General features: G+C 37.5%; 2 protein-coding genes across 2 annotated transcripts; both read right to left on the bottom strand.

Moving 5' to 3' along the window:
• Positions 1 to 960: 960 nt before the first annotated feature.
• Positions 961 to 14,383, bottom strand: LOC122647809. The gene is made up of 8 exons (XM_043841120.1): positions 14,220 to 14,383; positions 11,501 to 11,695; positions 11,287 to 11,409; positions 10,930 to 11,144; positions 9,198 to 9,341; positions 2,351 to 2,568; positions 1,745 to 2,003; positions 961 to 1,344 (listed from the first exon to the last, which is right to left on the bottom strand). Exons 2-8 carry the CDS (start codon positions 11,574 to 11,576, stop codon positions 1,213 to 1,215), a joined length of 1,167 nt encoding a protein of 388 aa, XP_043697055.1. The 5' UTR covers positions 11,577 to 11,695; positions 14,220 to 14,383; the 3' UTR covers positions 961 to 1,212.
• Positions 12,646 to 14,220, bottom strand: LOC122647821. The gene has a single exon (XM_043841128.1). The coding sequence runs from the start codon at positions 13,956 to 13,958 to the stop codon at positions 12,801 to 12,803; it is 1,158 nt and encodes a 385-aa protein (XP_043697063.1). The 5' UTR covers positions 13,959 to 14,220; the 3' UTR covers positions 12,646 to 12,800.
• Positions 14,384 to 14,438: the final 55 nt, after the last annotated feature.

Below are 14,438 nucleotides of genomic sequence, written 5' to 3'. Positions count from 1 at the left end.
GGTAAAACAACCCTGTTTTGATTGTCCTGTAACTGAATGTCCTCTTCTTGTGCATGTAGAAAGGAGATAAATAAATCAATCAAATTCCAAGAGACTTCGTAAAGTGCTCTTTAGGAATTAAACTTCCATTCGTCCATATTTCAAGAAAAAGGATCTCTTGTTTTTTGTTTCCATTCCCATAAGAATGAATACTATAATTCGCATTTCTAATAGGCATAAATACAACATCTACAGGATAGCTTACATCTTGAGAGTTATTTAGTGTTTTCATATGATATCCGCGCCTCCTCTCGATTTGTAGTTCAATACACAAATCAATTGGGTTTGTGAGGCTAACTATATGCTGTGTAATATCAACGATTTCCATAGAAGGCGGTGAGATGATGTCTTGAGCAATTACTTATCTAAGACCCCTGACACAAATAGATGTGTTGCGAGTTCCATACAGATTACTTCTCAATACAATTTCTTTCAAATTCATTACAATTTCACAAGCACTTTTTGGGTGTTTTCCCGTTTCTCACCAGAAACTGATTCTCGTAAGGTTATCAAGTGGGTACTATGTCACTAACTCAAAATCATTCCATATTTGACTATTAAATTTTACTTTGCATCTAAATCCCTTGGTTTTAAACAATAAAATAAAAACATCTGAGAAATATAATTACTAAATATGATAAAATTAAAATAAATTATACAATAAGGTTAGGTAATTATTACCAAAACCTTCCCTTTCCTACCTTTTACTTCAACCAAATGGAGCCTTAGGATTTGGGTTGTGCACTTAGTGTTTACCCAAGCCTCATTCTCAATTCAGCCCAATTGCCTTCGCAATTCCTTTCAAAGTGTTGGGACTTGGTTTAGTCTTGCAGACTTGCATATTAATCTCAATTGTGCAAAAGGGCACGAATTCTTTTAAGGCAAGGCAAAATTATAATCTTTTCTCAAATTTCCCTTCACAACAGAAGAATTCCACAAAATTTAAGGGTTAATAAAAGAGCTCCATAATTGGCTGAATCTGGTTTACAATAGCATCAGAAGGAATCCTTGATGTTTGCATATTTATCACCTGATCCTCTCTGGAATGAAATGAGCTAGGAGAACTTTTCGTGCTTCTGATGTTACTTTGACATTATCAAGCGCTGCAATGAGAATGTGGCCTTCATGGAAATTTTCTGGCTGAAATCTGATCTGTACACTTCAACCTATCAATTAAAAATCATACTTTGTTCTTCCACTCTTCAAGACGAGGCACAACATGTCTGAAATGTTAGAATCAGAGGAGCTGAAAAAGTTCCAAGACTCCAACATCAACCTCTTCCTTGATCCCTTGAAATGAACCACCTGTAATTGAACAAATAAAATCAGAACAGAAACAAACTGTAAAGAGGTTGTATTCACATTCAATAAGAAAAGGAAATATCTATTTCATTTTTTCACTTTCTTATTGCCAAGAGACATTCCGGATGATCCTTTAAATGAGCCTACTCTCAAGAGATCTCCAATGTAACTTGAATCACACGATCCATAGGTTGCAATTATCATTAAAAAGATAACTATGGATCTTTCAATATCGTAGGTACTAGGTACATCAGATTAGGGGGGAAAATATCCTAAATACAGCCCATTGAACAATAGATCCCTTGGACGCAACCACCCAGTAACCCCAAGTGGCAATTTAACAATAAAGCTTCCTCATAATTGGGTCAGGAACTTAGAACTGTCAAACTTAATCCCACATTACCTTTACATCTAAGGGCATGCCATGAAATTGTCCTGCACCCTCAGGTGGGGTCCAATTGTACAAGGCACAAGGTAGAAACAGCACCGATGTTCCATGGATCTCATCCATAAAGGCTTGTGGTCTAGTAAACCTCTTTACGTCAAACGAAGGATGGGACTTTACAAACCAAGCCAGTGCTAACTGGTCTCCTAGCATTCGGGAAGCTTTCATGAATTTGGAACTGTAAATTTCTAGCACTTTTTGTAGAAAGAGCTTTGCCCTGCATAATGAATCAAGCACTTAGTAAGGCTAGTGTTTGTTTAGAAGTGAAGAAAAAGTTTAAATTTTTCCAAAGTGAAGTAGGGAAAGAAAGCATCTTTAAATGGGGTTTTGGTTGGATAAAAATATACATTCAGATATCACTTCAAAATCATAGGGGAGAAGGATGGTTAGTTAAGTGAAATTTTTTGCAACTAGTGAAGGCATAACATTCCAGGCTTTTTTCCCCGGATTCCAATCTAATTCAATGAGAGACTGTTCCACTGAAACTCAATACCATTTTCACTCCCCTTCACATCTAACCAGAGACAACCTGAGATCATGCCAAATGGGATTCAAGTCACTGACCTTAGAATTCCATCAGTTGTGCCTCTCACTGCAATAAATCCTGAATTTAAGGGTTGATTTTTGTTATTCCGAAAAGTTAGAGCCAGATGAAATTTATGATTTTTCTGAAAAATTGGTTCAAGATCATCAACCACTGCCACATCAGAATCCGTAAAGATATAATGATTAACATGATCTGGCCTCTCTGAATACTCCTTGAGCCTTCTTTCTAGAAAAGCCTGTACAGATGAACATATGACCAGTTATATTAATAATATCACTAATATGGTTCCCATATATTAGTACTGAGATTAAAATTGCAGCAAGAATAGGTAATTCCTTAACTGACATGTTAAGATAATTCTAAGGTGCTCAACAACCATATAAATCATCACTAAGCAAGAAAATAGGATGCATCAGGTAACTGCCTTCTTGCCCATCTAAATTCCAAAATGTATGAAAACCTACAACACAAGGAAAGGAGTTCCATGATCCTTTGTCATGACAAAGCATTCGGAAACACAGCTGGAACAATAAAATGTCACTGCACCTCTGTTGAGGATTATGAATGTACCAATTCAGATCACATGGTCCTTGCAATAATCAGAAGGGGAAAAAAAATCAATTCTGCTGATGAAGAAAACAGAACATCATAGTCACATGCCATTGATACACATGGCTGTCCACTGGGCAACCAAGGCCCCTCCGGGAGGAGTTCTACAGGAACAGAACGCGTCATACTTAGAGAAGGTGAACACCATTATCACTGAGCTACCATCAATGGAAAGCAAATTTCAAGAGAAGGGAACGGAGATAAGGAGACGGGATCAGTTCCCATCAATTATGATTCCGATTGGATCAGAATTGGCTGGAATCAGTTGAAACCCTAGAAATTGGAATCGGAAAGAAGAAGATACAAAGACTTCCAAAATTCTGTGCTTTTGGAGTTTTTTTATTCAATAAACTTGGGGATCTTGCTACCAGAGGTAAATTTCATTGATTTTCTGCTATTAGACTGACTAAAAGAAGGAAACAATGACAAAAATTGAAGATCAAACATGAAACTAGGTGATTCAAAAGAGGGTTGCAAAAATCGGTTGGAATCAGGATTGGGTGCCGCCGATTCCAATTTGAATTGGGTGATTCACCTGATTCATTCCCGATACCTCAAACCACGATGGACAGGGCATCAGATTTGTAACCCCTTTCAAAGATAGGCCATTGCCATCAAAATCAACAATAGGAGGCTGGCTTACTCAATCAGGGAGGAAAAAGCATCGACTTAGGTTGGACTTCTAATTTGATTGGAGACCTAGATCATAAAATGATACAGCCAGCCTTTTGGCTAAAAGTAAGGTCTTGAGAGAAACTTTGTATGGAGGTAGTGCATTGCCACTTCAGTTTCATTGTACTTTTGCTCATTTTGATTTGTTCTCTCCCCCCTCCCCCTCCTCCATCTACCTAATACTTCTATTGATAAACCTTCTTGTGAAAGATCCTAGACATAATACTTCTTTTGATAAACCTTCTTGTGAAAGATCCTAGACACAGGAGAAAACAAGAAAGAAAGAAGAAAGGTTAAGCAATGCCTACTGAATTCAAATTTGAAATTAGTTTCTTAAAATAAGTATTCAATCAAGATAGACTGCAAGTGATGGTGTAGACACCTCATTTTGTCACCCCGAAGGCGTTCACTACGATGATGAATGGATGTTTGAGGACTGTGGGAAGGTTCTATTTTATGGTTAGAGAGATTCTCTGTAATCTCTCGAAGACGTTGGGAATTATTCCGATAAGATGATTGAAATGCTTTTGTAGGGTTAATTAGGTTAAAATATGGTTAAATTGCCTTAAAATTCACCTAAGTTTCCAAAATAAAATGATTTTATGTTGAATATTCTCATACTTAAAATTTGTTTGAAAACTAGTTTATTTAAACCCTAATTTGGAAAAGATTCCAATTTCTTCATGTGAGACGCGCTTTGAAAGTAATTTTCGCGGACCAAAACAGTCCCCAAATTTCATGCCATTTAAAAGTATTTGGGACAAAGTTTTAAATGCCTTTGGATCATTAAATTTGGATTTATGGAGCAAAAGTTATGAGCTTTCAAAGATTTAATGAACTTGGGCCAGGCCAAACCTAACCTAGTTCAAATCTGAACCCAACAGACCAAAGGTCTCATTGCAACTTTTGAAGTTCGACTCCAAATGGGCTTATGTCGACATGAAATATGCTTGAGTCCATGTCGAGTGCGAATCTGTCGACACTTGCTCAACATCAACAGAACTCATTAGCGTCGAACAGAATTCATCATAAGTCGAGGTTCTCAGTACCTTGCACCGACGTACACTAGCCTCTGTTCGACTCCGAACAAGCCCATGTCGATGTCGAGTGCACGTTCATTGATGCACACTCGGACGTCAAAGTTCATGTTTTTGACATAGCACAGAGATCATTCAACGTTGAAATCAGGGTTGTTGCTGCAAATTGGATTCTTTTTCTCCGCGCATTCCACCACCTCCAACCCTTTGGATAAGCTCAGGGGGTCATAAAACATCCAAGTACATTTCATGGCCCCAAGGGTGGTTTTTAATTTTGAAAAATCGTGGTTAATCACGAATTTAACTTCATTTTCATTGGATTAAATATTTTTCCCCAATTTGGACCATCAATGAGAAACAACCTTGTTCTCACCAAAAATCAAACAGTGATCCTCCATGTCGTTGAGAGAATGAGGAGGTCTCCGAAGCTCTACCCCACGTTCTTAAGCAGTTCTTAGAGAATACAAGAAGCCCCAATACTGCAACTTGAGTTTAGGGTTTTGAGAGAGAAGTTTGGCTCTCCTGAGTTGTGAGTGCTCTCCACCCCCAATACGCTGGTATTTCTTCATCCTAGATATATTTTCTTCCAATTTCCTTTTTATTTCAATTTATAATTCAGCCATATTGCTCAGGAGAAGAGGTGTATGTTGCTACTACTTCTTAGGTATTAGCGGCAAACACAATAGTAATTTTAATCCATTTTAGCATAAATTTGTCGCATTTTAGTTTTGCCTTACCATGTTCTTTCCTTATTATAATGTTCATCTGATTTTCTTTGATTTGTTTCTCTTTTATATTAGTATTTTCAAGGTTTTACCATGCATGTTGCATGTAGGTTTCCCCCAACCCTTTTTATTTTTTATTTTGTTTAAACTCCCATGTTGAGATTTTCTTTTTAGATTTGTTTTCTCCTCCATGTTTAATGTTCGTCCGAATGGTCTTTCCAAAGTCTACCAATTCATGTTATTTAAAAATTTGTTTATTTTCTGAATGTTTTGCTATTGTAGCATAGGCTTCTTTGGTTTTTATTATTTGACGTAGGTTATTTTTATGCAAGGCTTTATTTCATTTTAGATGTTAATATGTTATACAATATGTTTGAGTTTGGTAAGGTTGCTCCATTTTGACCAAGTGGTCACGGGTTTGAGTCTAGAAACAGGCTCTCTGCGAAAGCAGGGCTAAGGCTCTGTACATTATCACTCTCCCCAGACCCTGCAGTGGCGGTAATGTAAGACTAGGTTACTAGTCCCAAAAACCCACAAAATTCAAAAATTGGAATAAACTCAGAATCATAAACTTAGGGTTTCCAGCCAAACCAGCCATGTGATGGTGATCAAACTTCGATCGAGTGTAGACATTGGTAAGGGGATCCTTGGCTCCAAACTTCAGTCAATTGTGATGGTTGGATGTTGAGATATAAGAGAAACACCAAATTAGAGGGTTAAGGAAAACCTCACTGCAGTGCTGAATTTAGGCTCCAATGGTGATCGAGTATGGGTCTTGATGGTGAGAGACCTTCCTGCAACTTTGGTCCAGTTTTGATGGTCAGAAGTGAAAATAGAAGGTAGGGAATGAAATTAGAAGGTTACTGGTGCAGTCTAATCCAGCTGATGGAAAGGAATGGAAGTGGGGATCGAGTGGAGTGAATGATGGGGTGGAGACGTGGAGTTGTGCTTCAAAACCCAGTAACTTCTGATGGAGGGATAAGGCGTTATGCAGTCTTGAAGTTAACAGCAGAAACCCAAGCAGAACTTGAATCCGCAGGGGTTGTGCAGCCTCACTCTTGTCAAATCAGCAACAGCAACAACAGCAACAATACTCTGAGGTGAGGAAGGATCACAGCAGCCTTTGGGTGGTCTTCACAGTGTCAGCAGCAGGTTCAGAGATCACAGCACACAAGGAGATCGAAGGAGTGGAAGAGAAGAAAATAGAAAGTGGGGGATATGGATTAGGCTCTCTCAGCCAGGCTCCTTCAGCCCTTCATTGTCAGTCAATTTGACAAGGAGAAATCAGTGCTCAAAAGCAATTTTCATTCATCTTCTTAAAAACGTGGGGGTTTCTAAAAGCCATTACAAATATATAGAGGGCTATGCTTGCACCTCAAGTTAAAAAAAAATATAATAGACTTGCAACATGAAAATAGAAACTACTTTAAATAACTAGGACTGAAAGAAAATAGCAACAAAATAAAATCTTCACTCTCCAAAAGGTGCAGCCAAAATCTTCATGTGGTCCCCACCAAAGATGCCATTCAAACAGCACTTGCAATTCAAAATTTGTCAATTGAAATTGACATTTATACCCTTCACTTAAAGACTTGAAGTAGCTATTAATTAAAGACTGATCTGCCCCACGATTCTTCTAGGAATATTCTCACCAAGCCAAAGAGGCTGTGACACTGTTCACGTGAACAGTATTTTGGCCTCTTTTTCTTCATGTTTGTCCTACATCAGGCGGGAGCCTCGTGCACTGGGTACACCCTTTTACAGTAGGTTTGTATTCATAATAGTTTTCCTTAGTTTATGATATTTTCACTATTTATTTGTAATTTTTAGGCATTATTTAGCAAGAGGGGTGTTTACGTCATTTTCAAAATATTTTACTACCAACGATTTATATTGTTTTCTAATGTCATTAGTTTCAATGAGTATGCTGTGAATGTTTTAGAATTTATTTGGCTTTTTCCATCAATTAGGTGTTATTTGAACATTTTTATGCATTTTTTGGAGCATTTTAGGCATTTTAATTAATTTTGAATTATTTATCATATTTCATTGATTAACTAAATTTCTACATTATTATGATGACTTAAAATGTTTGCATGTTGGTTTATATTATATTCTTATTATTTCATGCATTAAGTTATGGATTTTGCATATTTGACATCTTTAGTGGCATTTTTGTAAATATTTCTGTTTACTGTTTATGGTTCTATATTAGCATATTAGTTCATTCTTTGTATATAAACCTCTGTTTTGTAGCCAAGCGAATAAAATATGATTCTATCCTTCTATTTTAATCTTTTCTTCTATTTCATGAATATTTGATATTTTCAGTTTTGGGAAAATGTTGTGTGTGTGTGTGGGGGGGGGGGGGGGCAGGCCATGCCCAAACACAGTGGGGGGGCGAAATGACCATCCCACCGCCCATGAAAGGTGGAAATCCTGCCCCCCGAAATACCAGCGTGCGTGGCCCCAGCTCTCCTCCTAAAGTTTTATTTTGAAACCTTTATACCAAGTAAATAGGAAGACCGGTTTAATCGGGTGGACCGCGGTGCCTAACAGCTTCCTTGGTCTGCAACCTGACTCGAATCCTTTCTCATGGTTTGACCAATCCCCATTGGAATAACACATGGAGTCATGTTTTATTCATGGGTTGTAGACCCTAATCTAGGTGGCAACTCTCTATTCCTTCTCTCCCAAGAGAGGAGGATCAAAGATTCACTTCGAGAGAAAGAGGACAAAAATCCACTACTCACAGATGGGCCAATCACCAATATTCTATTTCAAGATCTACCAATCAGATCTGACGGTAAAGATTACTCAGATTTTATCTCAGATTAATGGTTGCATTTAAAGAGATTAAATATCAGATCCAAATAATTAAATTCCAGAATAAGAAATCAGAAAGTATAAGTCCAAAATATTTGAAATCGGTAGAAGTTAAGAAGAGAGACAAAATTAATCGATGGGACTAAAAGATAATAGGAAATTAGTAGTTGTTGGAGGTGAGAGATATGATATTATCTTTCCTAAACAGGTAGTATCAAGAGAGGGAGGGGGGAACAGATTGGATAGAGAAAAGTGATTGAGAAAAAATATCAAAAGAGAGGAGAAAGAATCTAGTTAGCTGTTTAAATAAGAAAGAAAAAAATAGGAGAAAAGAGGAGAAAGTAACAGCCGTTAGTAGGGGAGGAGATTATAAAGAGAATAGATAAGAAGAAAGAGAGAGAATCCTCTTACCAAAATCTGAGACAAGGGAGAAGATTGACAGCCATGAAAGGGAGATGGAGAAAAGCCAGCCACTTTCTTTGGTAACAAATCAAAAGATCCATTTGTTTATTTCGTTTAACTCATCCATCCATCAATTGGGAGATTGTTACATATTTATATAATTTAAGAAGAAAAAAAATCCTATTCAATAGAGACTCTAGACAGCTAACAAACTTTCTAGAAAGGTAAAGACTCTAGGTTCCTAGTAACAAGCAAGTCTACTACTATCCCACAACTAGGACATCTTGACAGACCCCTATCTAAGTAACCTTAAAACAAAAGAAAACTAATAGTTTGTGCCCAGGGTACTACACACTTCCCCTATACATCTAACCAGTGGAACCCACAAACAAATTCAAAACTAAACTACTTCTAATTTAAAAAATTATTCTATAGTTTGTGCCCAGGGTACTACAATATTCCCAACTAATACAATACAAATCTAAGGCCCTGATTTTAAGATTAAATCACATCAAACACATCTGATCGTGCTCCTGCATTATACAAACTGCAATACAAATATATAACTTATACACCAAGGCATGTGCTCTTACAATGTATGATTTGATTCTTTGAAGCATCAATTTGTCTCGTGAATATTCACCTTGAATTGGAAATACAGTGACACTATTTCTGCCCACTGAAAGTTCAGAAGCTGGATCAGTGAGAATGATTACATTGCTTTGGGGCATAGACACCTGCAAAAATTATCACATGGATAGGCATATTATAAATTACTTTTTGAAAATAAGAGCAAGTTATATCTACCTGCAATCAACTCAGCAGAAAAGCAATACTAGAAAAATTATTTCTAAGTTTGGAAAGATAGAAGCAAAAAATATTAAGGGATTTTCAGTTTCAAACTCAAGTCAACTCAGCCTTATCCCAACTGAATGGAGTCGGCTAAATGGATTCTTTTTTTCCAATCAGCTCTATTCAAATCCATACTTTTTTTTGGGATAGGTAATCCCCCAAAGAGAGTTGAACGCATGACCTCTTAATTGTGAGGTATTGGTACTTGCCAACTGAGCTAACCCTTGGGGTAAAGCCATACTTATTACTAGTCCTAAGCATGGTTCGAGAACTCGCAAGATCTCGCCGAGATCTCGGCGAGTTTCTCGGTTTTTTGAGAAACCGAGATGAGTTGGCATACGAGTTGCAAAAGTGCAACAACTCGACCGAGATCTCGCCGAGTTCTCGAGATCTCGAGAATCTTGACCCAAACTCCTTTATATGAGTGCCAGATCTAGAGATCTTAGTGGAAAATCTTGGTATACAGACACCTATCTATGCAAACCTTGGTATACAGACACTTATTTAGGCTAGGAACTAAGACAGATACTTATTTATGCCTAACATCATTTAAGTAAATGTTTTTGTATTTGTATTTCATTCACTTAACATATTATTCATAAATAAGCAAATACCCCCCAATTGAATCCAATAAAAATAGTTAAAAAATCAAATTCCAAAAGGAAAAAAAGTCAACCCCCCAGTTCAAGAACAAAAACTGGATTTTAGGCGGTAGGTGTAATTTTCAACTTTCTAATGCTAAGGTTTTTCTCAAATCTAAAAATTCCATAAATCTTAATATGGTAAAACATTGCTAAAAACCAAAAATGTGGTAAAATATTCATTTGTTTTGATGTCCAAGAAAATATTTTCATTCAGAGCGATTTTGACAGCATTCGTACACACCAAATTAAGTTTGACCGGTACATAACTCCTATTTGGACTTTGTTTTTGCAAAATCTGATAGTGTCATTGTGTTTAAATGGCCTAAAATAGGCTGAATACCAAGTTTCAAACCCAAACTAGGTCTAAAACCCACCGAGTTGAGGCTTCGAGTCGGAAAAAAAAAAATACACCAACTCGGCAAGATCTCGACTCGACTCGTTTTTTCAAGGGACCGAGTTGGTACCGAGTTCCGAGTTTTAGTACCTTGGTCCTAAACTACGCATGTCTTTCCTCACCCTTCTCCTTTAATCTGAATCAAATCACCCTTCCATACTGGAGCATTCAAAGGCCTCCATTGCACATGTCTATACCACCTCAAACAACTTACTCACATTCTTCCACCCAAACAACTATAATTTATCTATCCCATTATCTGCCTACTATGATAAATTCATTATGTTGAAACTTGCATAAAATAACTTGTAAACATACCACTCAATAGTTCTCATCTGAATTTCAAAGCACTAGGAATTCACGTATAATGTGCATGATTGTAGCTCTGCTTCTCTATTTGCATAGAACCTTTCATTTAGCATAAGCTGCCATTACCTGGATGAAGTTAATGAAGACATGCAGAATAGCCATTGATCTCTCTGCTTTACCGTATGAAGCGTTACCAACAGTAACCAAGTTTGATGACTTGTCATCATATGAATGGGAAGAGTAGTTGTAGACAGCAAAAACGGTGACAAAAGAAACAGTCTCTCCAGAAGTGGCAATATGAGATGGGGATGAAAAGTGGGCCTTGTGCAAAGCTTTGAGGCCTATGATAGAAGGAAAACATTAGATATACAGAGGAATATATAGGTTCATAAAACTAAAAATTGCAGCAAAAGAATAGGATTACCATGTAGATGGATGGATTGTAATGATTTAAAGAAATCTGCACATGGAATTAACAGTTACCTTGACATTGCAAGCGGTTAGGTAAACCTTGACCAGCAGCAGGCCCCAAAACCAGATGATCAAATTTCTTATTATGTTTTTTGGGCAGTTCTTCAACATTTGAGCTTTGATGCAGTTCAAAAACTGGGAAAGATAGCAAAGTTGCCCTTCATCTTGGTTAGTTGGAAGTTCAAAAGATCTGACTAGTAGGGTAGTAGGAAAAAGAAACAATCACCTGAGGATAAGTGGGGGAGGAGGAAAACAAGAGGCAGACAGAGGAGAAGGCGGCGCCATCCACGGTAAATTTTCATAACTAACAAGCTCTCCACAACCCTGCTGCCTCAGCAACCATCAGTAGGCCCAAAGGGCAGGAAGCATGTCAGATGCAGGATCCCACTCTAAATGCATCACACGGTCTGCTCAACCTTGGCTAGACAAATCAATGCTCATAAATCAGAAGAAAATTCATGGACAAACTCAAACGAAAATCCACAACCCTGGCTTCCTAGTCATAACTCATACATATGCATTACCTTTTCAATGCTTCATAAGGTTTTCATCTCATTCTTTAAGGATTGAGAACTCTTTGCAGGCTATATAGTGAGAGGGTTCTGTCTTCTAGGCAGGGATTCCATATTTCCATATGAGGCCATTCATCCCAAGCCATCAAGGCTTCAGATTTGTTCCCAAGGATACCATTTCTCCAATATTTACACATTAAAGTGACAAATTCAAAATGCAACTTACATTTAATTTTGGCCTGGACAGCTTTTCTATATTTTATTTTTGGATAGATAAGGAGGACAAAAATAGCTGTTATAGACAGCATTTGAGTCTTAATTATGTCATCTCTATTCGCATGCATAATTGCACATCATGTCCGTGCTTGTAAGAAATAAATCACATTCCTCGGTTTCTATTTCACCATAAAAGTATTTGTAAATGTCAACACAAGGTCAACCAACTTTCTTTTTTATCGTTTGTACTATGTAGAGATGAAAATTGTATACGTACTAATTCAAGTACAGATTCATTTTCAATATAATTCTTACTTGTACGTAAGGTACCATAGAAATTCTTATAATTCAGATACACAGATGTGAATTAGAATGAAAATTATGTGAAGCAAAGAAATCTCATCATTTCCACCAAATAAACCCGCTATACCAATTGGATATTAATTCTAAAACGTCTTTCTAGGAAAATTTGAGGAACAATAAATAGGACGATAAAATTATTCTAAAATTCCAAGACTGTGTTACAAGAGAGTAATAAATGAATAAGAACCACCTTATTTTCCTTATACACCACATGAGAGAACAAGGCTCACCAAGAAACTAAGATTTGCAGTTTCAAGTTGTTCTGCAGAGAGGTTGTGTTACCAAAGACACTAAGAAAAAATTGCTTCTCATTGCACTGGCATATGGGGAAAAAAAGAAAAAGTTGTCACAGCATAGTTGTCCTCACTCACAAATAAGAATATGATATGAACTTGACAATGTTACAAAGTCAGTAAGAGATGAAATCGAAAATCATTAAAAAGAATTTGATGCACTATCATCATCACTGGAGTCCAGCTTCCACCAAGGCTCAGACTTTTCTTTTAGCTCAGAGTTATCATTTTTGTCAGAAAAAATATCTTCATTGTTCACACCCTCACTCTCAACTTCAGAGTCGTCAAGGTTAACCTCTTTTTTCTCTAATTCAGGCCTATACGTCCATTCAAGTCTCTTCAAGACCTCACGGTCCTTCCAACGTCCTACAACTGATACGGCCTCCTTCTTTGCCTTCCCCAAAATTACTTCCTTCCATGAAAACCCTGAATCAGCGCATCTTTTAAGAGCCCCATCATCATTATCACCAACGACCACAGTCTTGAGACACCTAAGTTTCGCTTCCCTCAGAACGTCGACGAAATCAGAATCATCTGATACAAGGACTAAACATTCAAACAACTTGCGATCCATCATGTCCACCATATGATTTCTCAATGCATTATCTGCTGCTTGGGGCTTATTTGACACAGTCTGAACCCAAAACCCTGCCCTTTTCAATTCATCTGCAAGACCATAACCAACCTTTGGGGTTAAAACATCCCTAGCAGAATTCTTATACTTTTCCATCTTCATCGAAAACTTAGCTACTAACTGCACCCTCCTTTTCCCTCTTGCTGACTCCAACCGATTCAACCGCTTCACCTGTTCCCGTTCATGAATTTGCTTAAAGTGATTAACAAGTTTATCATTAGTATAGAATTTCCTCCCGCAAACTCGACATATATAAGGTTCAGCCGGTTTAACCAACCCTCTTTTCTCCAACTGATCCAGTGCCTTCCTCTCTTTCCTTCGCTCTCTAACCACAGGAGGGACATACCTAAAAGCATGGTGATTGGCATAGGCCACCATACTTCGAACAACACCAAATGCAGAAGCCGCGGTCTTTAGTTTAACAGCAGCATCATATGGAGGCAAAGAGTTTGGTAGCTTATTGTCCAAATCCCAGAAAATAGCAACATTGTTTCCCGCTCTTCTAGGCACCAACGAAGAGGAAGAATAAGCACAGGCAGGATACCAAAAACCCAATGTGGTTCCACAATGAGAAAATCTAGTCGAAGCAATAACTGGGATATGAATAGGTGAACTTACAGGGACTATTGCAGAGAAAATGATACGGAATCTGATAAACCCAACCATATCCAGATTCTTCTTCCCCTTTCCCTTTTTCTCAAATTAATGAGATGCAGAAGAGATGAATAGAGAAAAGATAAATTTGAAGAGTAAAAAACGACAATTCATTATTCACCAAGTTCATAGCTACTGCGGCTTGCTCGGCGGGTGATTGATATTCACCAACGAGAGATTCAGAAACAAAAATTAAGGACAGAAGGAAAAAGGAAAGCGTTCTTCTAAGTTAAGAGACGCAAGGAGAAGGAAATGAAGTATTAGTTGGCTGACCTTTAAAGCATGGAACAACGATAGTGCTGCGGCTGATGAGAGATTATCTCAGAGAGGATTGAAGAGTGAACAGTGAAAACTTCCCCTTCTTCCCTGTGTTTGTTGAGAAATGTACGAAGCGGCTTCGTCGAAGCCCATGATTTTCATTTGGAAATTTTTCTAAGCCAGGCTTTCGATTGATTCGTGCGACTAAACTAGAGAAATCCTTACCTTCAAAAC

This window comes from Telopea speciosissima, chromosome 1 (assembly GCF_018873765.1).
Source record: "Telopea speciosissima isolate NSW1024214 ecotype Mountain lineage chromosome 1, Tspe_v1, whole genome shotgun sequence".
Classification (NCBI taxonomy): domain Eukaryota; kingdom Viridiplantae; phylum Streptophyta; class Magnoliopsida; order Proteales; family Proteaceae; genus Telopea; species Telopea speciosissima.
The sequence above is the reverse complement of the archived record's forward strand: the minus strand, read 5'-3'. Positions and strand labels throughout refer to the sequence as shown.